The sequence below is a fragment of the Bubalus kerabau genome, chromosome 11, assembly GCF_029407905.1.
Source record: "Bubalus kerabau isolate K-KA32 ecotype Philippines breed swamp buffalo chromosome 11, PCC_UOA_SB_1v2, whole genome shotgun sequence".
NCBI lineage: Eukaryota > Metazoa > Chordata > Mammalia > Artiodactyla > Bovidae > Bubalus > Bubalus kerabau.
This window is the reverse complement of record NC_073634.1, coordinates 5,561,469-5,585,046: the sequence shown is the minus strand read 5'-3', so window position 1 is coordinate 5,585,046 and position 23,578 is coordinate 5,561,469. Positions and strand designations below refer to the sequence as shown.

The window sequence follows — 23,578 nt, the reverse complement described above, 5'->3', positions numbered from 1 at the left end:
CCAGAGTTCACCCAAACTCATGTCCACTGAGTCGGCGATGCCATCCAACCGTCTCATCCTCTGTTGCCCCCTTCTCCTCCTGCCTTCAATCTTTCCCAGCATCAGGGGCTTTTGTAACAAGTCAGCTCTTCGCATCAGGTGGCCAAAATATTGGAGCTTCAGCTTCAACATCAGTCCTTCCAATGAATATTCAGGGTTGATTTCCTTTAGAATAGGCTGGTTTGATCTCCTTGCAGTCCAAGGGACTCTCAAGAGTCTTCTCCAACACCACAGTTCAAAAGCATCAATTCTTTAGCCCTCAGCCTTCTTTATATCCAACTCTCACATCCATACATGACTACTGGAAAAACCATAGCTTTAACTAGATGGACCTTTGTTGCCAAAGCAATGTCTCTGCTTTTTAGTCTGCTGCCTAGGTTGGTCATAGCTTTTCTTCCAAGGAGCAAGCATCTTTTAATTTCAAGGCTGCAGTCACCATCTACAGTGATTTTGGAGCCCCCCCAAAATAAAGTCTCTAACTGTTTCCATTGTTTCCCCATCTATTTGTTGTGTAGTGATGGGACTGGATGCCATGATCTTAGTTTTCTGAATGTTGAGTTTTAAGCCAACCAGAATGGTATGGACCTAACAGAAGCACAAGATATTAAGAAGAGCTGGCAACAATACACAGAAGAACTGTACAAAAAAGATCTTCATGACCCAGATAATCACGATGATGTGATCACTCACCTAGAGCCAGACATCCTGGAATGTGAAGTCAAGTGGGCCTAAGGAAGTATCACTATGAACAAAGCTAGTGGAGGTGATGGAATTCCAGTTGAGCTATTCCAAATCCTGAAAGATGATGCTGTGAAAGTGTTGCACTCAATATGCCAGCAAATTTGGAAAAATCAGCAGTGGCCACAGGACTGGAAAAGGTCAGTTTTCATTCCAATCCCAAAGAAAGGCAATGCCAAAGAATGCTCAAACTACTGCACAATTGCACTCATCTCACACGCTAGCAAAGTAATGCTCAAAATTCTCTTAGCCAGGCTTCAACAGTATGTGATCCGTGAACTTCCAGATGTTCAAGCTGGATTTCGAAAAGGCAAAGGAACCAGAGATCAAATTGCCACATCCATTGGATCATCAAAAAAGCCAGAGAGTTCCAGAAACATCTACTTTTGCTTTATTGACTATGCCAAAGCCTTTGACTGTGTGGATCACATCAAACTGTGGAAAATTCTTCAAGAGATGGGAATACCAGACCACCTGACCTGCCTCTTGAGAAACCTGTATGCAGGTCAGGAAGCAACAGTTAGAACTGGACATGGAACAAGACTGGTTCCAAATCGGGAAAGGAGTATGTCAAGGCTGTATATTGTCACCCTGCTTATTTAACTTCTATGCAGAGTACATCATGAGAAATGCTGGACTGGAAGAAGCACAAGCTGGAATCAAGATTGCCGGGAGAAATATCAATAACCTCAGATATGCAGATGACACCACCCTTATGGCAGAAACTGAAGAAGAACTAAAGAGCCTCTTGATGAAAGCGAAAGAGGAGAGTGAAAAAGTTGGCACTTAGTAAGTGTTCAATAAATATCTGTTGAATACATACACAGACATAAATGACATCCTCAGGGCAGTGCCACAGTCTTCCCAGCACAGACACCCTGAAGATGTGTGTATGATGCGTGGGGCACAGGGCAAAGGGAGACAGGAAACCAAAAGAGGAGAGGGTGTGCCCCGCCTTGCCCCCGCCTCTGAGCTGCCGCTGCCCCCTCAGCCAGGCCTCATCCCTGGCTCCCCTCTCCGGCCAGCTCCACACCCACAGGGTGGAGGGGACCCAGCGCAGGGGAAGCTGCAGCAGAACCAGGACCCAGGAAGGTCTGGACAGGGTAGCAGTGTGGAAGTAAGAGCACAGACTTAACTAGGGGCTGACGACTTTGCTGGCAACCCTAGCCTTCCTCTCTGACCTCTGGACCTCTGGGTGGGGGTCCACCTACTCACCAAAAGGATGTGGTGGACTCCAAAGAATTTCTAGGAGGCTCATAGACAGGAAGCAAGTGGGCAGAGAGAGCCAGGGCCTGGGAACAAAGCTGAGAGCCTTTGTGGTCCCAACCATTTCCTTCCAGCGTATTAGATCCACGGTCAGTTCCATGTCTCTCCACCAGGCGGCAGTGCTAGCCAAGCTCTCTGATTTTAGGGCAGATTTTTTCCAAGGGCGTGTGGATGCTTCCTCCACTGTTCATCCTCTCACTGAGAATCAAGAGTCTGGTATTCACCCAGGAGTGGAATCGCTGGGTTGTGAGGTCGGCTGATGGACAATTTTTAAAGAAACGGCCACACTGCACTGTTTGGCACTGACAAATCCTTGCTGACTACCTACCATGTAGACAACCCTGATTATTCTAAGGGCTGGTCTCCGGCCTGGCAGCCCCCTTGTCTCTGATATTTCCACATGTCAGGTAACAGCTGAGCACAGGCAAGGGGTCTCAGGGGCTCCAACAGCAGACACAGAGGCTGGGCTGCCTAGCAGAGTCTCAGATTGGCTGGATTCCCACTGGCTTCCCATTTCTGCTCAGTGGCAGGCTGGTGTGAACCCTAGGCAAGACCCCAGCTCTCTTGGCTGTGTGATGGGGACTGACACATCTGTCCAGAAGCTTCTCGGAGCATTTGAGGCATCTTAGGAGATGACCCAGGAACAGCCTTTGTAATGATGAGGGTCTGGGCAAACAGATGATTGATTGCCAGTGAATGGACCCTGGCGGGGGGAGGGAGAGTCTGTGGGGAGCTTCAAGGTGAGGGAGGAGGGGCAGAGTCCTCAGCCCCTCTGACTTCTAGTCCTGGGAGCGCCCCTCCTGGCTTTGAGGATGCCACTGGACTTTGTGGGCTCACCCCTCCTGCAGTACCAATTATAGCCAGCAGGGGCCACCTCAGAGGACACCCTCCTCTTAGAGGGCCTGTCTCTGTTCAAGTAGCTAAGTCCAGTCGGACTCTGTGACCCCATGGATTGCAGCACTTCAGACTCCTCTGTCCCTCACTATCTCCTGGAGTTTGCTCAGATTCATGTTTATTGAGTTGATGATACTATATAATCATCTTCTGCCTCCCCTTTCTCCTTTTGCCTTCAGTCTTTCCCAGCATCAGGGTCTTTTCCAATGAGTCAGTTCTTCGCATCAGGTGGCCAAAGTACTGGAGCTTCAGCTTCAGCATCAGTCCTTCCAATGAATATTCAAGGTTGATTTCCTTTAGGATTGACTGGTTTGATCTCCTTGCATTCCAAGGGACTCTCAAGAGTCTTCTCCAGCACTACAATTTGAAGGCATCAATTATTGGGTACTCAGCCTTCTTCATGGTCCAACTCTCACATCCATACAAAACTACTGGAAAAATCATAGCTTTGACTATATGGACCTTTGCCAGCAAAGTGAGGTCTCTGCTTTTTAATACACTATCTAGGTTTGTCATAGCTTTCCTTCCAAGGAACAAGAGTCTTTTTTTTTCATGGCTGCAGTTATGGTCCTCAGTGATTTTGGAGCCCAAGAAAATAAAATCTGTCACTGCTTCCACTTTTCCCCCTTCTATTTTCCATGAAGTAATGGGACTAGATGCCATGATCTTAGTTTTTTGAACATTTGAGTTTTAATCCAGCTTTTTCACTCTCCTCTTTCACCATCATCAAGAGGCTCTTTAGTTCCTCTTCACTTTCTGCCATTAGAGTGGTATCATCTGCATATCTGAGGTTGTTGATATTTCTCCTGGCAATCTTGATTTTGGCTTGTGATTCATCCAGCCCAGGATTTCACATGATGTACTCTGCCCAGAAGTTAAATAAGCAGGGTGACAATATACAGCCTTACGGTATTCCTTTCCCAATTTGTAACCAGTTCATTGTCCCTTGTCCCATTCTAACTGTTGCTTCTTGACCCACATATAGGTTTCTCAGGAAACAGGTAAGGTGGTCTGGTGTTCCCTGTCTTTAAGAATCTTCCCGTTTGATGTGCACAGTCAAAGGCTTTAACATAGTCAATGAAGCAGAAGTTTTACTGAAACTCTCTTGCTTTTTCTATGATCCAATGGATGTTGGCAATTTGATCTCTGGTTCCTCTGCCTGTTCTAAACCCAGTTTGTATATCTGAAAGTTCTTGGTTCACATACTGCTCAAGTTCATGGACCTTGAACTTTCCAGGCTCCTATGCAATATTGTTCTTTATGGCACCGGACCTTACTTTCACCACCAGACACATCTACAAATGAGTGTCATTTCTGCTTTGCCCCAGCCACATCATTCTTTCTGGAGCTATTAGTAATTGCCCTCTGCTCTTCCCCAGTAGCATATTGGACACATTCCAACCTGGGAGGAGGGGGGGTGCATCTTCTGTTGTCATGACTTTTTGCCTTTTCATACTGTTATGGGATTCTTGCAGCAAGAATACTACAGTGGTTTGCCATTCTCTCCTCCAGTGGACCACGTTTTGTCAGAACTCTTCACAGTGACCCGTTCGTCTTGGGTGGCCCTGCATGGCATGGCTCATAGCTTCTCCAAGTAACTCAAGCCCCTTTGCCAGGAGAAGATTGCAGTCCATGAAGGGGCCAGTCAATGTCTTCCTGAAACAAGTATTTACAACAGCCTTGCAGCCAGGCAGGTGTCCTGGAGGGAAGGGTGCAGTCTCCATCGTGGGGGGCCTCCACTTCACACTCAGGCAACCAGTCAGCAGCTATCCATGAGTCCCTACTACTGTCAGCGAGATGGGGAAGATGTTAGTAGCAACTGAGTGCTCAGAGGGACCACGGCCTGGTGGAGGATCATGGAGCCTGCACAGCATGGTGGATAAGGCACCAGACAGCTGGGGCCGCACCCTGGCCTTTTGTTTCTGATTCTGAACAAGTTGCTTCACCTCCTTGTGCCTCCGTTTCCCCATTTGTAAAGTGAGAATGATTACCATAAGTAGAATGTTTTCAAGAAGTTGCCTTGAGGATTAGCAAGTTAATACAGTACTGGACTTAGTAGTGTTTGTTATTAATAAATAAATAAGCTGGAGGTGGGACTTCCCTGGTGGTTCAGTGGTTAAGAATCTGCCCGCCAGTGCAGGAGACATGAATTCTGTCTCTGGTCCAGGAAGATTCCACATGCCGCGGGGCAACTAAGCGCGTGCCTCAACTATCGAGACTGTGCTCTAGAGCTCCAGCTCTGCAACAAAAGAAGCCACCGCGATGAGAAGCCTGAGCCCCGCAACGACGAGTAGCCCGTGCTCACTGCAGCTCGAGAAAGCCGACTCACAGCAACAAAGACCCCTTGCAGCAGAAGATTAAAATTAGAAAAAATAAAAATTATTCAAACAAAAAACCTGGGGAATGTGTGATGGGAGGGAAGGCCTCAGAACCCCAGGCCCTGGATTTGAATTCTCAGAACGCCCACCCCACCGAGGTCCTGAAGAGGAGGCCATACCACCTCAGCCTGCTGGCACTGGGCGAGCTACCATCCACAGCCTCTCCAGTAATTTTCCAGATGGGCTGAGGCTCAAGGCCTGATTTCCCTGATAAGATACCAAAACTATCTCTTTTATAGGAATGTGGTTTATCAAAAAGGTGCCCTTGGCTCCAGCTTACCCAAGGCAAACAGCCAGCCCTACAGGCGGGGTCAGGGTGGGGGTGGGGGGGAAGGCAGCCTCTGACTCCAGCCCTAAGGCAGGATTTCTCCGACTCGGCCAGCAGGACCACCGGCCACCGACTCACTATGATTGCTCCTGACTTCTCATCAGTTTGCCTTTGTCCTTAAAGACGGTCTCTAGAGAGCCTGGCAGGGGGCTTGATGTGGAAGAGATGGTCCAGAGTCACAGCAACACCTTCTGAAGTCAACCGAGGCCAAGCAGCTGTTACCAGGACCAAAATCATGGCACGCTGGGGCTGGCAGGGACCCACACACCAGCGCACCCTGGTCTTCCGTCCTACACACGGGGACACAGAGGCCTGCGGAGAGAAAGAGAGGTAAAACTAACACAGGAGACAGAACCCGGGTCTCTAGACACCCATCCTTTCCCCTCCTCACCCCGAGTCAAACTGCCCAGCCAACAGCACCACTATCCCCAGGGACATGCATGGGGCATATCCACCCCTTCAGCTGAGTTCCAAGCAGTCAATGATCAGAGGGCTTGCCTGGTGGTCCAGGGGCTAAGACTCCAAGTTCCCAACTCAGGGGGCCCGGGTTCAACTCCTGGTGAGGGAATTAGATCCCACATGCTGCAACCAAGACCCGGAGCAGCCAAATAAATAAATATTGAAAACAAAACCAAAGCAGAGTAGCCACTGCTGATGGCCTCGGTCTAGGGTCTTGGGAGGGCCTTAGCCTGGAGGTCAAGGGCCAAGATACCCACAAGCATCCGAACTCACCTAGAGCCTGTCGCCTACAGTGGGCTCTACAGAACCGCCTTGTTAGAAAGGCTGAATCCCACACCTGCCCCGAGCTTCTGACTCAATCTGCATCTTAATAAGATCCCCAGCAGGTTCCCGTGTTGCCATCTGAGAAGTACTAGGTTAGAGCAAGCCACTTTCCCTGCCACCAGCCTCAGTTTCTCTAACAGGACCGAAAGGGGCAAAAGATCTCTGACACCTCTTGCCATCACTAACACTCTGGGAGCCTGGCCTTGGGCACGACCCCCTGCGGGACTCTGTGTTCCACGGGGGATTCTGGGCAGTGGAATTCCAGCTCCAGCAAGCCTGGGGCGCAATCGACACCTCTGCTTGGCTCTTCTCTCAGCCAGAGACCCGGGCCTGGGGCAGCTTTGAAGGTCCTGGAATGCAGTTAATTCATTTCAGCCCACTTCACCAACACTGATTAAACAAGCGCCGCCTGTATACTGAGGTCAGCAGCAGTGAATCTCTCGCTACCCTGGGCTGTACATTAGAATCAGCTGTGGCGCTTGTGCTTTTATTATTTTGGTTTTTGTTTATTTTATTTTACTTTTTTTTTTTTGCCTCACTGTACGGAATGTGGGATCTTAGTTCCCTGACAAGGGATCAAACCTGTGTCTCCTGCAGTGGAAGCACAGAGTCATAACCACTGGACAGCCAGGGAAGTCCCTGGGGGTGCTTTTAAACAAGGCCGATGCAGGGCTCCACCCCAGGCCACTGGAATCAAGGTCTCTGGGGGCAGGTCTCAGTATAGGTATTCATTAACACGACTCAGGCAATAATAATGCACAGCTGGTTGATCGCAACTGGTCAGAAATAAGAGAGAAGGCTCCTCCACATTCGACCTCGGCCATCCTCCCGAGTCCCCGCTTCCTCCGGGCCAGCCAGCTGCACCGGCCTGTTGCAAACCAGAAGTCATCAGGAAATTCCCTGCAAATGCTAATTAATCATCAACACTGTAATATGATCCTGGCCGCATGACAAGGGGACCTGTCGAATATCTTTGGGAAACCTGTCCCCTGGCCTTCTTCAGACCCAGGGACCCATGCCTGAGGAGCCCAGGCGGATGGGGGCCCAGATCTGCTCTCAGACTGGTAAGTACGAGCCCTGAGCTTTGTGCCTGGACCAGAAGGACAAGAGCAGAGGGGTGCTCTGTGTTTTCTGGGGTGGAAGACTCAGGAGATAGAGGTATAGTCAGTGGAAATATTGCTTAGAAGGAGTTTCTGATCCAGGCCAGGCTGCCCTAGACAGTGAGCTGTTATGAGGCTGGGAGGTAGTGAAAACTTCCTTTCTCTGCAAGAACCCAATAGAGGCTGAGGAACTCAGGCCACAATCCTGAAGTGATGCAAAGACCCTTACGACCCATTTGCCTTTCAGATCCTGTTGTGCGAGAGAAGACTGGCTGGGATGGGAAAGAGGGTAGAGTTTAGGGGGCCTGGTGGAAGACCAGGGTCCCAGCTCACCTTCACAGAGCTGTGGGGACCTTTCCTGCCCAGTCACTTCTCCCTGGAGGCTCAGTTTCCTCATCCGCAGGCTGGGGGCCAATGCCCCCATCCTGCCGGTTACAGAGCTGCCAGAAGCAGACCACAGGGTCACCAGGCTCAGTGGTTCTCTGCCAGTCTCACCTGAGGTTACAACTTTGCCTTAGTGTGTGGGGCGGGGATTAGAGAGCTGGGTCTCTTACGACTACTAGAGATCTGGACCACACATCCCTGCTCCCAGAGCCTGAACTCTGCTCCTTCCCAAGCAGAAGGACCCATAGCTCTTGACTGTGTAGTAACCATAGTAACCTAGGTTCCCGGGCACCAGCAGCAGGGGGCACCTGGATCAAGGGGCAGGGGCGGGGCCAAGCCGCCGCTGCCAATGTGGCAGCAGCAGCTCGTGTTTGGATTTCCAGGCAGTGCTGCTGCCATGAAGGAGGCAGCGCAGGAGTGCAGGGTGAGGAGCTGGGCCGGGGCTGCCTGACTTCCAGCTGCACAACCACCTCCCTGAGCTCAGTTTCCTCCGAGAGCTTCCCTGGGGGGTGGCCGGGAGTCTGTAAGGCACTTGATAGGTGCCAGGAGAGGCTTGGTGACTGGAGGGGTGTGAGGATGAAGATGAAGATCTGGGGAGGTCCTCACTGAGCCTGGTCATTTACATTCCAAGAGCCTTGCTGCAAAGATTCTCTGGTTGGAATCCACCTGTCCAGAGGGCAGGACATCCAAAAGGCCATGACTGTGCTCCCTGCTCCCCAGCCACCCAGGGGGCCCTTATTGCCAAGCCAGTGCACAGTGGGGGCCTAGGGGAGGCAGGAGGAGTAGTTGGGAGGGTCCCCCATGGGCAACTCCGCCTCAGGAGCCTCAGGATGCTGCCTGAAAGTGGGGCTGATGAGAATAGCCACCTGCAGGCATAAAGTGCTCAGAACTCCCTGCCCAGCTGGCTGGGGACAAGCCTACTTGCAGGGCCACACTTGGCCAGTGCCCACCTCTGCCTCGCCCCAACCCAGGAGCAGGCTGGACTGGGTCACCTGGGTCAAAGAATGGGAGGAGCCCTGCCAGCCAGCCTTGGAGAAGGGGGTACTATCCAGAACCAGCCCCAAACTCAGGCACAGAGCCCCGGGCAAAGCAGAGGAAGGGGCCCCGTGGGCAGATGCAGTTCTGCCAGACTGGCGGTACACAGGCGGCTGTCATTGCCACTCAACCTTGGCTTTTTGCCGTGAACAACTAACACAGCCATACAGGACCTCACATGTGGAAAGGCTGACCCCCAAGGAGCCCTGTGTGCCTTGCGAGGGCCACACTCAGGCCACTGCTGAGACAGTGAGTGGAGCCCAGACGGGCAGCTGGGAGAAGTAGCACAGCCCACCGGGCCCTGGTGTCCTGTGCGGCACTGTGACCCCTCTCGGCCTCCCTCCTCTAACTGGTGACATGAGGACATAGCCCCACGGGCCAGTGGGAAACTCCCGAGACAGGGGTAAGCTTTGCAAACTGTCAAATTCCTGTAGAGGACTAGGTCTGCTTCTCCTAGGGTCCCTAGGGCCCCCTGCCCTGCTGAGGGACGCACGCACCCAGCAATCCCATCAGTCGCGTCTTTGGCTCCTGCCCCACTGCTCCCAGAGCCGGTGGAGGTCAGGGATGCACTCGCTGTGACCTTGAGGGTGTGCCTGACCAAACCGAGCCTCCCCTTCTGGTGCCTGGCTGACACCTTGCAAGCATATGAGTGTCAGAGAGGAGGGCAGGGATTGTGTGCCCCCTGCATTGACTGGAAGCATGGAGTCTTAACCACTGGACCACCAGGGAAGTTCCCTGGCTCAAGTTTTGATTGAATTCATCTCTTTATATTTTCAGCCTCCCTCCTCCAACCCAGAAAAAGCAGGGTCAGGAGGGGAGGGGGAGAGAGCTAAGGCCTGGGGAGCTGGCTAAGCGCCCTTCTTGGGGCAGGAAGCTCCACCAGCTTCCTTCAGGCCTCTGGGACTGAGAGGAAGGGCTGCCCAGCAAGGAGCTTTCCCGTTCCAGCTGCCAAGTGGAGGCAAGTCAGGAAGTCCCCTGCTTTCAAAGCGTACCCAGGCCTTGGCTGGGCCCAGCTCACAATTCTGAGGGGCTGAGCTGGGACCCCTTTTCCGGGTTTCACACCGTCACTACTTTGGGAGTTACCAGGCTCCTCTTGCCTGGAAAATCCCATGGACGGAGGAGCCTGGTGGGCTGCAATTCATGGGGTCGCTAAGAGTCGGACACGAATGAGCGACTTCACTTGCACTTTTCACTTTCTTGCACTGGAGAAGGAAATGGCAGCCCACTCCGGTGTTCTTGCCTGGAGAATCCCAGGGATGGGGGAACCTGGTGGGCTGCCGTCTATGGGGTCGCACAGAGTCAGACACAACTGAAGTGACTTAGCAGCAGCAGCAGGCTCCTTCTTTCTCTCCCAGGACGAGAGAAGTCACTCTCACTTGGGGGTGAGGCCGGTTCTCTGTGGCAAAGTCAGAAAGTCACACAAGCAGATGGGAAAACTCAGCCACCGCCCACCCCCCACCCCCCCCATCCCCCTCTGCAGAATTAGAGCTGACCACAAACAGCAGCATGCCAGCCCATCTTCTCTCAGCCTGTTTCTAGATACAGACGGGCTATACACGTATAAACGTGTGAGTGATACACGTATAAATGCATGTGTCAAGCAAAAGCAACCTGCTCTTTTTAGTTAATGGCAATAACAACCATCGCCAGGTATCCAGAACTGGTACCGTCAACAGTTCCTTTAATTTTTACAACATCCCTAAGGGAGGGAGGGGTTCCCTGGTGGCTTAAGTGGTAAAGAATCTGCCTGTAATGCAGGAAACCAGGAATGGATCCCTGGGTTGGGAAGATCCCATGGCAACCCAACTCCAGTATTCTTGCCTGGAAAATTCCATGGACAGAGGCGCCTGGCGGGCTACAGTCCATAGCTCTCAAAGAGTCGGACAGGACTCTGACTAAGCAGCAGCAAGGGAGGGAAACTGAGGCTCGGCAAGAGTCAGGAGAGAACTAGGATCCCAGACAGGCAAAGCGGGTTCCCCACTGGTTCTAAGAAGGTCTCTGGAGTGGGGATGCGGGGAGAGCAGGGACAGTGTCCCCAGGGACATGGGTTGGTGGAAATGCCCCTTTCCCCTGGTGGGGAGGGCTCCAGCCGACCTTCATTGACGCCCCCGCCCCCTCCGCAGACGCCGAGGCTCCCCGAGAGGTGCTCCGCTTCCACGCCCAGGCGGTGGGCGCACAGGTGCGCCTGGATGCTCAGCGGAGCACCGCGTACAGGCGCGCCACGTTCCACGACGGCATCGTGTTCAGCCAGCGGCCGGTGCGGCCGGGAGAGCGCGTGGCGCTGCGCTTGCTGTGGCACGAGCACGGCTGGCTGGGCGGCCTCCGCGTGGGCTTCACGCGCCTGGACCCCGCGCGCGTGTCCGCGCCCAGCCTGCCGCCCTTCTTGTGCCCGGACCTGGAGCAGCAGAGTCAGACCTGGGCGGCCATGCTGCCTGACGGCCGCGCGAGCCCGGGGGACGAGGTGCGCTTCTGGGTGAACCGCCGGGGCCAGATCTTCGCCCAGGTCAACTCGGGGCCCCAGCGGCTGCTGCGCAAGGGCGTGCTCATGGGCGCCCCGCTCTGGGCCGTGATGGACCTGTACGGGACCACCAAGGCCATCGAGCTGCTAGGTGAGGCCAGGGCTGGGGACCCAGGCACCGTCCCTGGGAATGCGGGCGGGGGAGGCGGCGGCTCCGGTGGTACCTCACCCGCATAGAGAGTCGGGGAGAAGTGTTTCTTTCATATGGAGTTTTTCCATCAGCTTCTGTCAGGGTATGAAGATGTTCGCTGGGGACCAGACCCAGTCATAGGGAGGGCAACCCTGCTTTGAAGAACGAGAAGGCACGCCCAGCACCCCAAACATATGTCAGAGCAGCGGTCCCTAGCCTTTGTGGCACCAGGGGCCGGTTTCGTGGGAGACAGCTTTTCCACAGGAGGGGTGAGGGAAATGGTTTCGGGATGATTCAAGCGCATTACATTTCTTGTGCACGTTATTTCTATTATTATTCCATCAGCTCCACCTCAGATCATCAGGCAGCAGATCCCGGAGGTTGGGGACCCCTATGTGTTAGAGGGCTGGTCTCATTTACAAAAAAATATATTCAGGGCGGGCTGAGTTTTGCAGTCAAAGTAGAAGTTTGCTGCAGACAGGGGTGGCAACAAAGGGAACATAAGTGTGCGAGTTAGAGGTGGGCAAGAAGGCAGCCTGGTGGGGCAAAGGTGAGATGTTCAGGCACCCAGTGGGGAAATGAGGACCACCTGAAAGGAGAGTGGATTTCAGAGGAGTGAGGGATACAGGGAGACTCATAAACAGAAGTGCTGGCATGCCTGGGCAGTGTTCCAGGGGCCTGCACAAGCATTCCAGTGCCCACCCCCTGCCCCCCGCCCCGTGTGTTTGCTTTTCAAACTGCTTGTCACTTGTCACAGCTGCTCGAACCTCACCCCTGGGGAGCCTGACTTGGTGGTCTGGGGGGCCCAGGCCCTGTTTTCCCACCTCCTGAGGGATTCTGTTGCACACCCGGTTTGGGGGTGGTGACTGATGCTGAAGATCTCTGCTCAGGCAGTGGCAGTGGGGCAGAGAGGAGCTGTCTGAAGGAAGCATGGATTAGGATGGGAAAGCTGCAGGTTCACAAATTCTCTGCTGGGTCCCACTGGGAAAGGGGTGGCCAGGACAGGGCTGGACCCCGGCTTGGAGCTGCAGCACTGCAACCCAGAGAAGAAAGGAGGTGGATGCTCTGCTTTGGAGGCAGGGACTGGGAAGGTGGGTTGAATGGAAACACCCTGACTGCTTTCCCCAGGTCTTGACTTTCCCTTTCTGCCTTAGATCCTACAGGCAACGGCTTCCCCACAACCACGCCAAGGGGCCTCAGTGATGAGGCTCTGCCTGGGCCCAAAGGTGAGTGGCTTCCCTGAGCGCCAGGGACTCCCCAGGGCTCCAGAGCTAGGGAAGCTGGGTGAGGCCCCAGCCCTGGAAACTCAGTTATGTCTTCCCAAATGCCATCAAGTCTCCCACAGGCTCTAGGCCGAAACCTAAAAGCCATGTAACAGTTTTGCCTTCTAGGACGTTGGCTGGCTTCATAAGTTACCAGGCACACTCATGAACAGATGTTATTTTGTCTGCCTGCTTTTAAAAGAGCAATCCCTGTTCACAGAAAAAAAAAAAAAAAAAACTTTGCCAAGCAGAAATAAAATACATATTCAAGGATAAAAAAGGAAGTGAAAAAAAAAAGAAAAAACCACACACCTCCCAAACTTCACATTACCCGTTAGGTAGATTTCCTCTTGGTATTTGTAATCATATATATATATGGGCGGGAGTGGAGGAGGGTGTTTCCCAGGTAGCGCTTGTGGTAAAGAATCTGCCTGCCAGTGCAGGAGATGATAGAAACATGCGTTTGATCCCTGGGTTGGAAAGATCCCCTGGAAGAGGGCATGGCTACCCATTCCAGTGTTCTTGACTGGAGAATCCTGTGGACTGAGGAGCCTGGCAGGCTGTAGTCCATGGGGTCGCAGAGTCAGACACCACTGAAATGACTAAGCACAGCACACCACACGTGGGGAGTTATTTGTGCTTGTTTTCCTTTTTTCTAACTTGGAATCTTATGCTGTGCATGTATGGACCTGACAATTTTCTTCCCAACCTTTTCCACTGATTGCATGATGAGCACTCTCTTACGAGGTAGTCTTCTTCGTACTCGGACCATGTGCTTCTCTATCCTGTGGCGATATGAGTGGGCTGCCCCCTTGTGGCCCCCTGGCACCCCTGACCTGTGTTGTCCCCTTTCCCTGCCCTAGCAGGAGAAGAGTGTGCCATCTGCTTCCACCAGGTTGCCAACACCTGCCTAGTCCCCTGCGGCCACACACACTTCTGCAGCTCCTGTGTCTGGAGGGTCTTCAGGGACACGGCCAGATGCCCCATGTGTCGCTGGGAGATCAAGGCGGTTGTCCCAGCTTGGGACCCTCTTGTTCTGGGTGCTGGAGACGGCCTCATGGTATAGGTGCAGAGCTCTGAGCCCGGCCCCTGCTGACAGAGGAGGTGCAGCTCTGCCATCCTTCTGGAGAAGAGTCGGCGATGCTGGTCAGCAGCAGGCGTGGTGGAGAGATGGCTCAAGGTCACAATGGCTCTACCCCTCCTCAGCAAGTTAGGGCCAGAGGAGCCAGGAGATGCCCCTTTCTGCCCACACGGGAACTACCTCCCTGGCTGGAGAAGGTGGCTAGCAATGGGCCAGCCAGGATCTCGCCCCTCTGCTTAGTCCCAGGTTCATTGCTATGTGCCAAGGCTTTTAACTAGCCTTGGGGTTCAGCCACCATGGACCTGGCAACCCGTGGTACACCTAAGTCCCAGGAGTTCCAAGAACCCACCTGTGTCAGTGAGAAGGGCCTTTGTGTAGACAAGGAGGCTTGATCCCTGGTTTTATGACTGAGGAAGTTAAGGCATATGGTGCGTGTCTGGTGAAGCCTTGCCCACCTAGGGTATTGAGGAGCCTGGACCAGATGCAGGGAGCAGCTGGGTGGAATTTTTTTTTTTTTTTGATTGAAGTATAGTTGATGTACAATATTGTATAAGTTACAGATGTACTGTTTAGTCATAATTTTTAAAGGTTATACTCCATTTGTCATTATTATAAGACTCTTGGCTATATTCCCCTGCTGCGCAATGTATCTTTGTAGCTTACTTTATATCTAGTAGTCTGTACCTCTCAATCCCCTACTCCTAAATTGCCTCTCCCCTGTTCCCTCTCCCCACTAGTAACCCCACATTTTGGTGTGCTCATGAGAGGAGGGGCGCTCAGAGCCTTTCTACTCCATTATCTTGGCCTCTGTCTACCTGGTAGAATGTTCACAGTCTGTAGGGAAGCTAGGTCACTTCTACAAGTCCTCTGAGGACTTCCCTGGTCGTCCAGTGGTTAAGAATCTGCCTGCCAATGCAGGAGACACCAGTTCGATCCCTGGTCTGGGAATTAAGATCCCACATGCCGTGGGACCACTTGGCCCTTGGACTGTGACTACTGAGCCCACACGTTCTAGAACCCATGAGCCACAACTGCTGAAGCCCATGTGCCCTAGAGCCCGTGCTCCACACGAGAAGCTACCACAACGAGAAGCCTCTGCACCGCGACTAGAGAGTAGCCCCAACTCACGGCAAATAGAGAAAGCCCGCTCGCAGCAACCAAGAGCCGTGCGCTGCAACAAAACCCCAGTGCAGCCATACATAAACAAGTAAACAGATAAATAGAAAGTAATTAATTAAAAACAAGTCCTCTGTAAAGGGGATCAGCAGTCAGCTGCCCCACCTTCCTTGCTCGGCAGTCATGAGATCCCAGCAAAATTGTGCATCTGAAGTCGAGCGGACCCTTCAGAGTGCACTGTTGTCGTGCTTATTGCCTTGCAATTTCTGAGATATCAAAATAAACTTTGTCTCTCATGAGTGATTTCATAACGTGTACGTCCCCTTTGTTGCCATCAGCAGGAGTGAGCAGGGTTGGGAGCTGGTCAGGATGCAGGGGCGTGGGGCCATGCCCTCCTGTCCCTCGGAGGCACACCGTGGCCTTGCAGTGACAGGGGCCTGGGCGCTCAGGCCTGCAGACTCTGTTCTGCTGAGCAGGTGAACAGGATGAGCCTACAGCTCCAGCCTTAAATTTACAACCAGGCCCTGCCCTTGCCACCTTTGACTTGTGAGGCCTTCCTGGAGTCTCTGCCCCTGAGTGTAGATGTGACTTGACCTGGGAACCCCAATCAGCAGGTGTCTGTGGTGGGGACAGGTGGGGAGGACAAGCTGTACCTGTTACATTGCTGGTGTTCCTGCTTCGTGGCTGGTGTGAAAGAGCACTAAAAGGGAGTTGGACCTATATGACATCCCAAGTCATGGTGACGGGCACCTCCACAAGCCATGTCCCCACGCTGCAGCCAGCCAGAGGGTCAGGACTTGGGTGTGGAAAGTGAAATGTTAGTCACTCAGTCGTGTGCAATGCTTTGCGACCCCATGGACTGTAGCCCACCAGGCTCCTCTGTCCATGGAATTCTCCAGGCAAGAACACTGGAGTGGGTTTCCATCCCCTTCTCCAGGGGATCTTCCTGACCCGGGTCTCCCTAGTTGCAGGCAGGTTCTTTACCATCTGAGCCACCAGGGAAGCTCGGGTGTGGTAACCCCCAGAAGAGCTTCCATTCTGGAGTAGGATCCCCTCTCTGCTGCCCAGGAGTTGCTCTGACCTTGGTTATGTGACTTGGACATCTGGGAGCCTCAGTTTCTTCATCTGTAACATGGAAATAAGATAATTTTGTTTGCTGATATGTTGTTAGGATAATGGGTATGAGTGAAACTTGTAGCTTAGAGGAAGTACTCAGAATATGGCAACTTTCTTTCTCTGGAAAAGGCATCTCCCAGGGGAAGCAGCCAGAGCTGGGCTGGCCGTCAGGGAACTGGGCATGAATCTTGACGGCTCACTGACTTGTACCGGAGGCCCCCATGCCACCCCAGTTCTACCCTTCTCATACTCCTTCATTCAGCTCAGTCGCTCAGTCGTGTCCGACTCTTTGCGACCCCATGAACTGCAGCACGCCAGGCCTCCCTGTCCATCACCAACTCCCGGAGTTCACCCAAACCCATGTCCGTCAAGTCGGTGATGCCATCCAACCATCTCATCCCCTGTCGTCCCCTTCTCCTCCTGCCCTCAATCTTTCCCAGCATCAGGGTCTTTTCAAATGAGTCAGCTCTTCACATCAGGTGGCCAAAGTATTGGAGTTTGAGCTTCAGTATCAGTCCTTCCAATGAACACCCAGGACTGATCTTTAGAATGGACTGGCTGGATCTCCTTGCAGTCCAAGGAACTCTCAAGAGTCTTCTCCAACACCACAGTTCAAAAGCATCAATTCTTCGGCGCTCAGCTTTCTTCACAGTCCAACTCTCACATCCATACATGACCACTGGGAAAACCATAGCCTTGACTAGACGGACCTTTGTTGGCAAAGTAATGTCTCTGCTTTTGAATATGCTATCTAGGTTGGTCATAACTTTCCTTCCAAGGAGTAAGTGTCTTTTAATTTCATAGCTGCGATCACCATCTGCAGTGATTTTGGAGCCCCCCAAAATAAAGTCTAACACTGTTTCCAGTGTTTCTTACTCCATGTAAAACCACTAAACTTTGGGCATATCTCTGAGACATAAGGGAGCAACCAGGAAACAAGACACCTCACCCCCTGAATCCTTATTCTGTGTAAATCCTTTGATCTAGTTATTTATAAACCAAAAGTAAATATTTCCTTAAGCTAGATTAAAGTCGTTATTCTTGTTCATCATAAAAGACAGATTTGGCTTCTATATTAGCTATATTATATTATAATATATTATAATATAGTCTATATTAGCTATATTAGTATCAGATAAACTAGAATTTAAGGAAAAAAAACATTAAAGGGGATAAAGAGAGAATCCAACTAGAGATTATCGTACTAAGTGAAGTAAGTCAGAAAGAGAAAGGCAAATACCATATAATATCACTTATATGTGGAACCTAAAATATGACAAATGAACCTGTCTTTGAACAGACACAGAGGCAGAGAACAGACTAGTGGTCCTGAGGGGGTGGGGGAGGGATGGAGCAGGAGGTCGAGGTGAGCAGAGGTAAGCTTTTATATGCAGTACTCTTGCTGGGAAAATCCTATGGATGGAGGAGCCTGGTGGGCTGCAGTCCATGGGGTTGTTAAAGGTCGGATATGACTGAGCGACTTCACTTTCACTTTTCACTTTCATGCATTGGAGAAGGAAATGGCAACCCACTCCAGTGTTCTTGCCTGGAGAATCCCAGGGACGGGGGAGCCTGGTGGGCTGCCGTCTATGGGGTCACACAGAGTCAGACACGACTGAAGCGACTTAGCAGCAGCAGCAGCAGATAAACAATAGGGTCCCACTGTACAGCACAGAGAGCTACGTTCCATATCCTAAGATAAACCACAATGGAAAGGAATATTTCGTTACAGAGTAGGATCAGATTCTCAAAAGAGAATGTGTGTGTACATATACACATATAATTGAATCATTTTGTTGTACAGCAGTAATTAACACAACATTGTAAATCAACTAATACTTCAATTTTAAAAATTTAAAACATGATTAAAAAAGAATTATTCATAATAACCCCAAAGTGGAAACAATCCAATGTCCATCACCTGATGAATGAACAAATGTGGTCTTTCCACACAATGAGATGTTTTTTGACAATAAAAAAAAGGAATGCAGTGCTGATTCATGCTACAACATGGATGAAGCCTGAAAACATGCTAAGAGTGGGAAGCCAGTCACAAACGGCCACATATTGCATGATTTTATTCCTGTGAAATGTCCAGAATAGACAGATCCATAGAGACAGAAGTAGATTAGTATAGGGGCTGCAAAGAGGAAGAATGGGGAGTGGCAACTAAGGGGTATGGGGTTTCTTTTAGGGTTCTAAAACTGATTTTGCTAATGGCTGCACAACTTTGTGAATATACCAGAAACCACTGGACTGCCCACTTTAAAGAGGCGGATATGTGAGTTGCATCCAATTTTTAAATTCTGCAAAAAAAAAAAAAAAAACCCACACCAAAATAGATGAATGAAGATGTGCTAGTAGAAGAAAAGGAAGGGAATATTAGCCCTGGGAGGAAAAGCTTCACACAGGAAGTGACTTTTAAACTGTTCTTACAGGTCTGAACTTGAAAGCAGACAGGATGGGAAAGAGGCATTCCACACAGTGGGCACAGCACACGCAAGTGCAGGACGCATCCCGGGCATCATGGGACGGTCCACTGGCCAAGGCAGAGGGAGCAGGGAGCACAGAGAGCCCAGAGGATGGTGGGCTGGAGCTGGCCGTGGCGCACTCTGCCTGCCGTTGAGTGGCTGCAGCGGGCGCCCTTGAGGTCTAGGCTGGCTGCAGGAAGGTGCCGTGTCGGCGGGCCCCTCTCACCTCAGTCAAACACATTCTGCTTGCAAGGCATCTGAGAAACAGGCCCCAAGTTTCCCTTTCCTAGAAGTCCAAGATTTGTAGGTAGTGGTGATAAGGAGTCCCTGGATCAAAGAAGAGGGAATGTGTAATAAATCGTTATCACGAGGGTAATACAGAGTGAAAGGAAGGTAAAAGCACAACCAAGGATTTCCAGTGTTTGCTATGCTGAAGTGGACTCACTATGGGGCTTTCCCAGGGACTGAGAAAAATTCCCTTGCTCATGTGACTTTCAGATGGCTTCCTGTTAGGCCACGTAAGGTGTAAGACAACAGTCTGGGCAATAACAAGCCCTCCCTCCAGGGACCAGGACCACCGTGTCCCCTGTCCGCCCCCAGCCCCTTACATGGCCCCAGCATGTGGTCTTCAGTCCTAGCTGCAACCACCCCCGCCCTGCCCCAGCATTATTGCCTAAGTGATATCTGCTTTCCCCGCTCCACGCACACAAGCAGAGGCCTCCTGGCTGCTGGTAATCTGCTCAGGAACTTCCACTTGGAAGAAGTCCATGAGCAAAGGCAGGAAGGGCAGTGGGGGAGAATCCCTGAGCCTGTGGCCGAGTGGGGAGAATGAGGTGCCATCGCGCTCTTCCATGGACCTGCACACCACACCCATGTCCTGTCTTCCAGCTGCCCTGCTCCCCCTCCCCTTTGTTTGAAGGAGGAGAAAATAGGGGTCCCCTCATGAGCCTGGTGGTGCTGATTCTGATCCTCTGCATCAGCCTGCCTGTCCCTCTCGGTCTATTTGAAGTAAGTAAGCCATGACAGATGGTAATGTCCCCATTTTACAGCTAGAAAAACTGAGGCCCAGAGACCACTCAGCAGTTCATGGTGTGGTCAGGACTAGATCCCAAACCCCTGGATCCCAGCCAAGGGACTCCTCTGCCTCAAGCTTTACCATTTATGGTTTGACATAAATGTAGATCACCTAGTAAATACCATCTCTTTATCCCCTCAAAGTTCCCAACAAAATGGGCACAGTTTGCCCAGTCTCACCCACAGGAGGCAGGGCCTGGGAGCCAGCCTTGAGTACCTGTGTGCCCACACTGGTCAGCCCACCACAACACAAGGGCCTGTGCAGCCCACCTGGGGGCACTCCTAGAGCGTGTAACTCTGGTGAGGGAGGGGACTGTGCTGCTAGACACCACAGGGTATGTCCTGTATAAAAGCACTTCTCCAAGATCAGGAAACAGAACCTGCCTACCTGATACATAGAAACAAAAACAGAGACTCGGGCAAACTGAGCCAACAGAGGACTATGTTCCAAATAAAGGAGCGAGACAAAACCCCAGAAGAACTAAGCAAGGTGGAAAACTTCCCTGACGGGCAGCGGATAGGAATCTGCCTGCCAACTCATGGGACACAAGTTTGATCCCTAGTCCAGGAAGATGCCACGTGCTGTGGAGCAGCTAAGCCTGCGCCACAACTACTGAGCCCACGCTCTAGAGACTGCACGCCGCAACACTGAGGCCCAAGCACCGAGAACCCCGCCCTGCAACAAAGGGTAGCCCTCGCTCACCACAGCTAGAGAAAGTGACCGTGCTTGTCACTCAGTCGTGTCCCACTCTCTGTGACCCCGTGAACTGTAGCCTGCCAAGCTCATCTGTCCATGGGAGTCTCCAGGCAAGAATACTGGGGTGGGTTGCCATTCCCTTCTCCAGGGGATCTTCCCAACCCAGGGATCGAACCTGGGTCTCCTACGTTGCAGGCAGATTCTTTACCATCTGAGCCATCTGGGAAGACCCACAACTAGAGAAAGCCCTCGCAAAGCAACAAAGACTCAATATAGCCAAAAATAAATAATTTTTTTAAAAAAGAATTCAAAATAATGGTCAGAAAGATGCTCAGTGAACTTGGGAGAAAGATGAGGAGCACAGTGAGAGATTTAACAAAAAGTTATACTATAAAAAACAGAGCTGAAGAATACAATAGCTGAAATGAAAAATACACTGGAAGGAATCAACATCAGGCCACTTGAGGCAAAGAGCTGACTCATTTGAAAAGACCCTGATGCTGGGAAAGATGGAGGGCAGGAGGAGAAGTGGGCGACAGAGGATGAGATGGTTGGATGGCATCACCCTCTCAATGGACGTGAGTTTGAGCAAGCTCTGGGAGGTGGTGAAGGACAGGGAAGCCTGGCGTGCTGCAGTCCATGGGGTCATGAAGAGTTGGACATGACTGAGCTACTGAACAACAACAGGGAACTAGATGCCACAGCTAAGACTCAGCTCAGCCAAATAAACAAACATTAAAAGGATAAGCCATCCTCCTGACGCCAGTAAAAAGGTCAACTGCACCTGCCCCTCTCCCCGCTCCAGGTGAGGATCTGGCATTCTTCCCCCTCCTCCAGAGGCAGATGGTTCCCTCTGTCACATCAGCCATGCTGTGGCCGCCTCTCTCCCACTTCCTCAAGGAACCCAATTTCTGCACAGCCAGCCCTGGGATCCCCAGTGTTGGTAAGTTGAACGACACATTAGCAACCTGGGTGCTGCACAGAAAGTCAGGTTTCCAGGGCCTGACAGTGAGAACACTTTCTCCCATGGGACTTAATACAGGGACCTAAGTTTATACAGGGGCTCCATCCATTAGGCAAATATTTTTGAGCATTTCATGCTCTGGGAATGCAGCAGCCTGGGCATGAGCCTGCAGGGGCTCAAAGAAGCAGCTTTGCGGAAGTGTCCGGGGGAACCTAAGTGTGGGTCTCTTATGTTTGGATTTGACCATGAACTTTAGATTCTCCAGTGTTGGTACAACCAGTATTACTGGGGTTTGGCTGACCTTAAGCTAAAACAACAGTGGTCTGTGTATCTTCCATTGACTCTTCCCAATTATTTGTTGAAATTTAAGACTATTGCCAATATTCCAGTATTTGGATTTGCACTGTGGCGAGCAACTGTCTACCACTCTTGCAAGGAGCTTTCTTTGTGCGGAAACCTTTTTCTGTTTGGAGATTTGCTTACTTAGTGTGCACTTTGGAGAGAGGGTCGGGTATTTGTGATTTAAAAAAAATTTTTTTTAATTGAAGTGTAGTTGACTTGAAATGCTGTACCAATCTCTACTGTACACTAGTTATACACACATAAGCATTCTTTAGGGAGGGTATTTGGATCAAAGAGGGTACTTTGGGTCAAAGTCCCTTCAGCAGTCCCACAATTAGCTTCTGGAACATTCCCATTCACACACCCCAAACTGTTCTTGTGATGGTGAGATATAAATTTTGGCTCCGCTTCACTTGCCTTAAATGGAGAAAAGAGAAATTAGAACCACATCAGAAGGTCTAAAATATATGTGTGTTTACACACAAGAAAATGTCCCCAAGGGTTGTGGGGCTGGTGCCTCGCTTCCCTTCCTCTCCCCTCCCTTCGTCCCCTATCCCTGGGGCTGTTGTTAAAAAAGAATAAAAGGATTAAAAAAAAACAAAAAAAAAGAAAATGTCCCCAAGGTATAGAATGGAATGATAAGAGGAAAAGTAACAAGTTGTGTTTGTATGTACTTATATGTGTTAAGGAACTCAAAACATCATACCTTTCTGATTCCTCAGTTTCCCCAGCAGTTCTGGGGTGAAAAATTTGGCTGGTGTGTTCCCAGCTTGACTTAAACAAAGGCGGTTCTCCACCTTCCTGTTTCGTACTGTAAACAGTCATCCTTTTCATGGCCTATTCAGGGCTGTGTTTTCCTTCTCATTTTTGTGCTTTTTGTTTGTGCCTTCACAGTTTACAGTGGCCCTGAGAATAATACCAAGGTGCCATCTAGTGCTCCTGAGCTCAGGAAGGCTGGGGTGTGCCTCCCAGGGAAAATACACCGTAGATAATCTCTGGTCAGTTGTGAGTTAGAGTGCAGCTGGCTGGGAATCCAGTGTTAATGAATCACCTATGTATTAGATAAGAGGTCTCTAAATAGAAGCACACACCAAACAAGGCTATGCAACCATAAGTTGATGAAACCGCTGTGACCAGAGGCTCCTAGGAGCCTGACCCTGTACTTTGTACAAGGAAGCTGTTTAGTATTGGCTGTGGCTTTAGAACTACTGAGAGTTGACTGTATTTATTGGTACAAAATATCTTTTGTAAACATCTCTTTCAAAGGCTATAAATGTTTTATTAGCAGGCACTGTCCTGACCAAAGGGACAAATGCCTCTCATTTCACATCCTGTGAGCCCCCAGGTGACGGCAGCTGCCTGTGTTGAGGATGAGGTTCTGCGAAGCAGTGTGTTGGGACTAGTGCATCACTGAGGCTGTCATTTCAGAGAAAGGAAAACTCCTGTCCACCCCACCATGCGAGATAAGCGCAGGAAGGAACAATTCCAATTAAATCTACACTTTTCTATGTTGTCCTGTCATCATGCTGTCCCCAGTCCACCTGGCTGTGCCCACTTCCTCTCAGTGCACCCACATGCAGAATTTTATGGAACCTGGGCTGACAGCATCCCATATCCACCAGGGCAGCCCCTGGAAGTCAGGTGTTGGGCAGGCTGCAGGCTCTGCCCCTGGAAGTCAGGTGTTGGGCAGGCTGCAGGTTCTGCTATGAGAGAGTTGGACCATAAGAAGGCTGAACACCAAAGAATTGATGCTTTTGCACTGGGGTGTTGGAGAAGACTCTTGAGAGTCTCTTGGACTGCAAGGAGATCAAACCAGTCAATCCTAAAGGAAATCAACCCCGAATATTCATTGGAAGGACTGA

The 23,578-nt window shown here is 51.1% G+C and overlaps 1 protein-coding gene and 1 long non-coding RNA gene across 5 annotated transcripts; one reads left to right on the top strand and one right to left on the bottom strand.

Moving 5' to 3' along the window:
• Nucleotides 1-4,173: 4,173 nt before the first annotated feature.
• LOC129622751 (uncharacterized) lies at nt 4,174-6,859 on the bottom strand. Of its 3 annotated transcripts, none has more exons than XR_008700121.1 (3): nt 6,376-6,859; nt 5,722-5,955; nt 4,174-5,280 (listed from the first exon to the last, which is right to left on the bottom strand). It is a non-coding gene; the product is annotated as an uncharacterized LOC129622751 (long non-coding RNA). The 3 variants fall into 3 exon arrangements; XR_008700122.1 differs by having other exon boundaries at nt 4,174-5,176; XR_008700120.1 differs by having other exon boundaries at nt 4,174-5,955; nt 6,376-6,857.
• A 198-nt stretch (nt 6,860-7,057) lies between these two features.
• Nucleotides 7,058-15,363, top strand: NEURL3 (neuralized E3 ubiquitin protein ligase 3). 2 transcript variants are annotated; one of them, XM_055539343.1, is made up of 4 exons: nt 7,058-7,490; nt 11,069-11,554; nt 12,748-12,819; nt 13,722-15,363. In XM_055539343.1, exons 1-4 carry the CDS (start codon nt 7,442-7,444, stop codon nt 13,919-13,921), a joined length of 807 nt encoding a protein of 268 aa, XP_055395318.1. In that variant the 5' UTR covers nt 7,058-7,441; the 3' UTR covers nt 13,922-15,363. The 2 variants fall into 2 exon arrangements, with proteins under 2 accessions (XP_055395318.1, XP_055395317.1); XM_055539342.1 differs by having other exon boundaries at nt 13,719-15,363.
• The last annotated feature ends 8,215 nt before the right edge of the window (nt 15,364-23,578 follow it).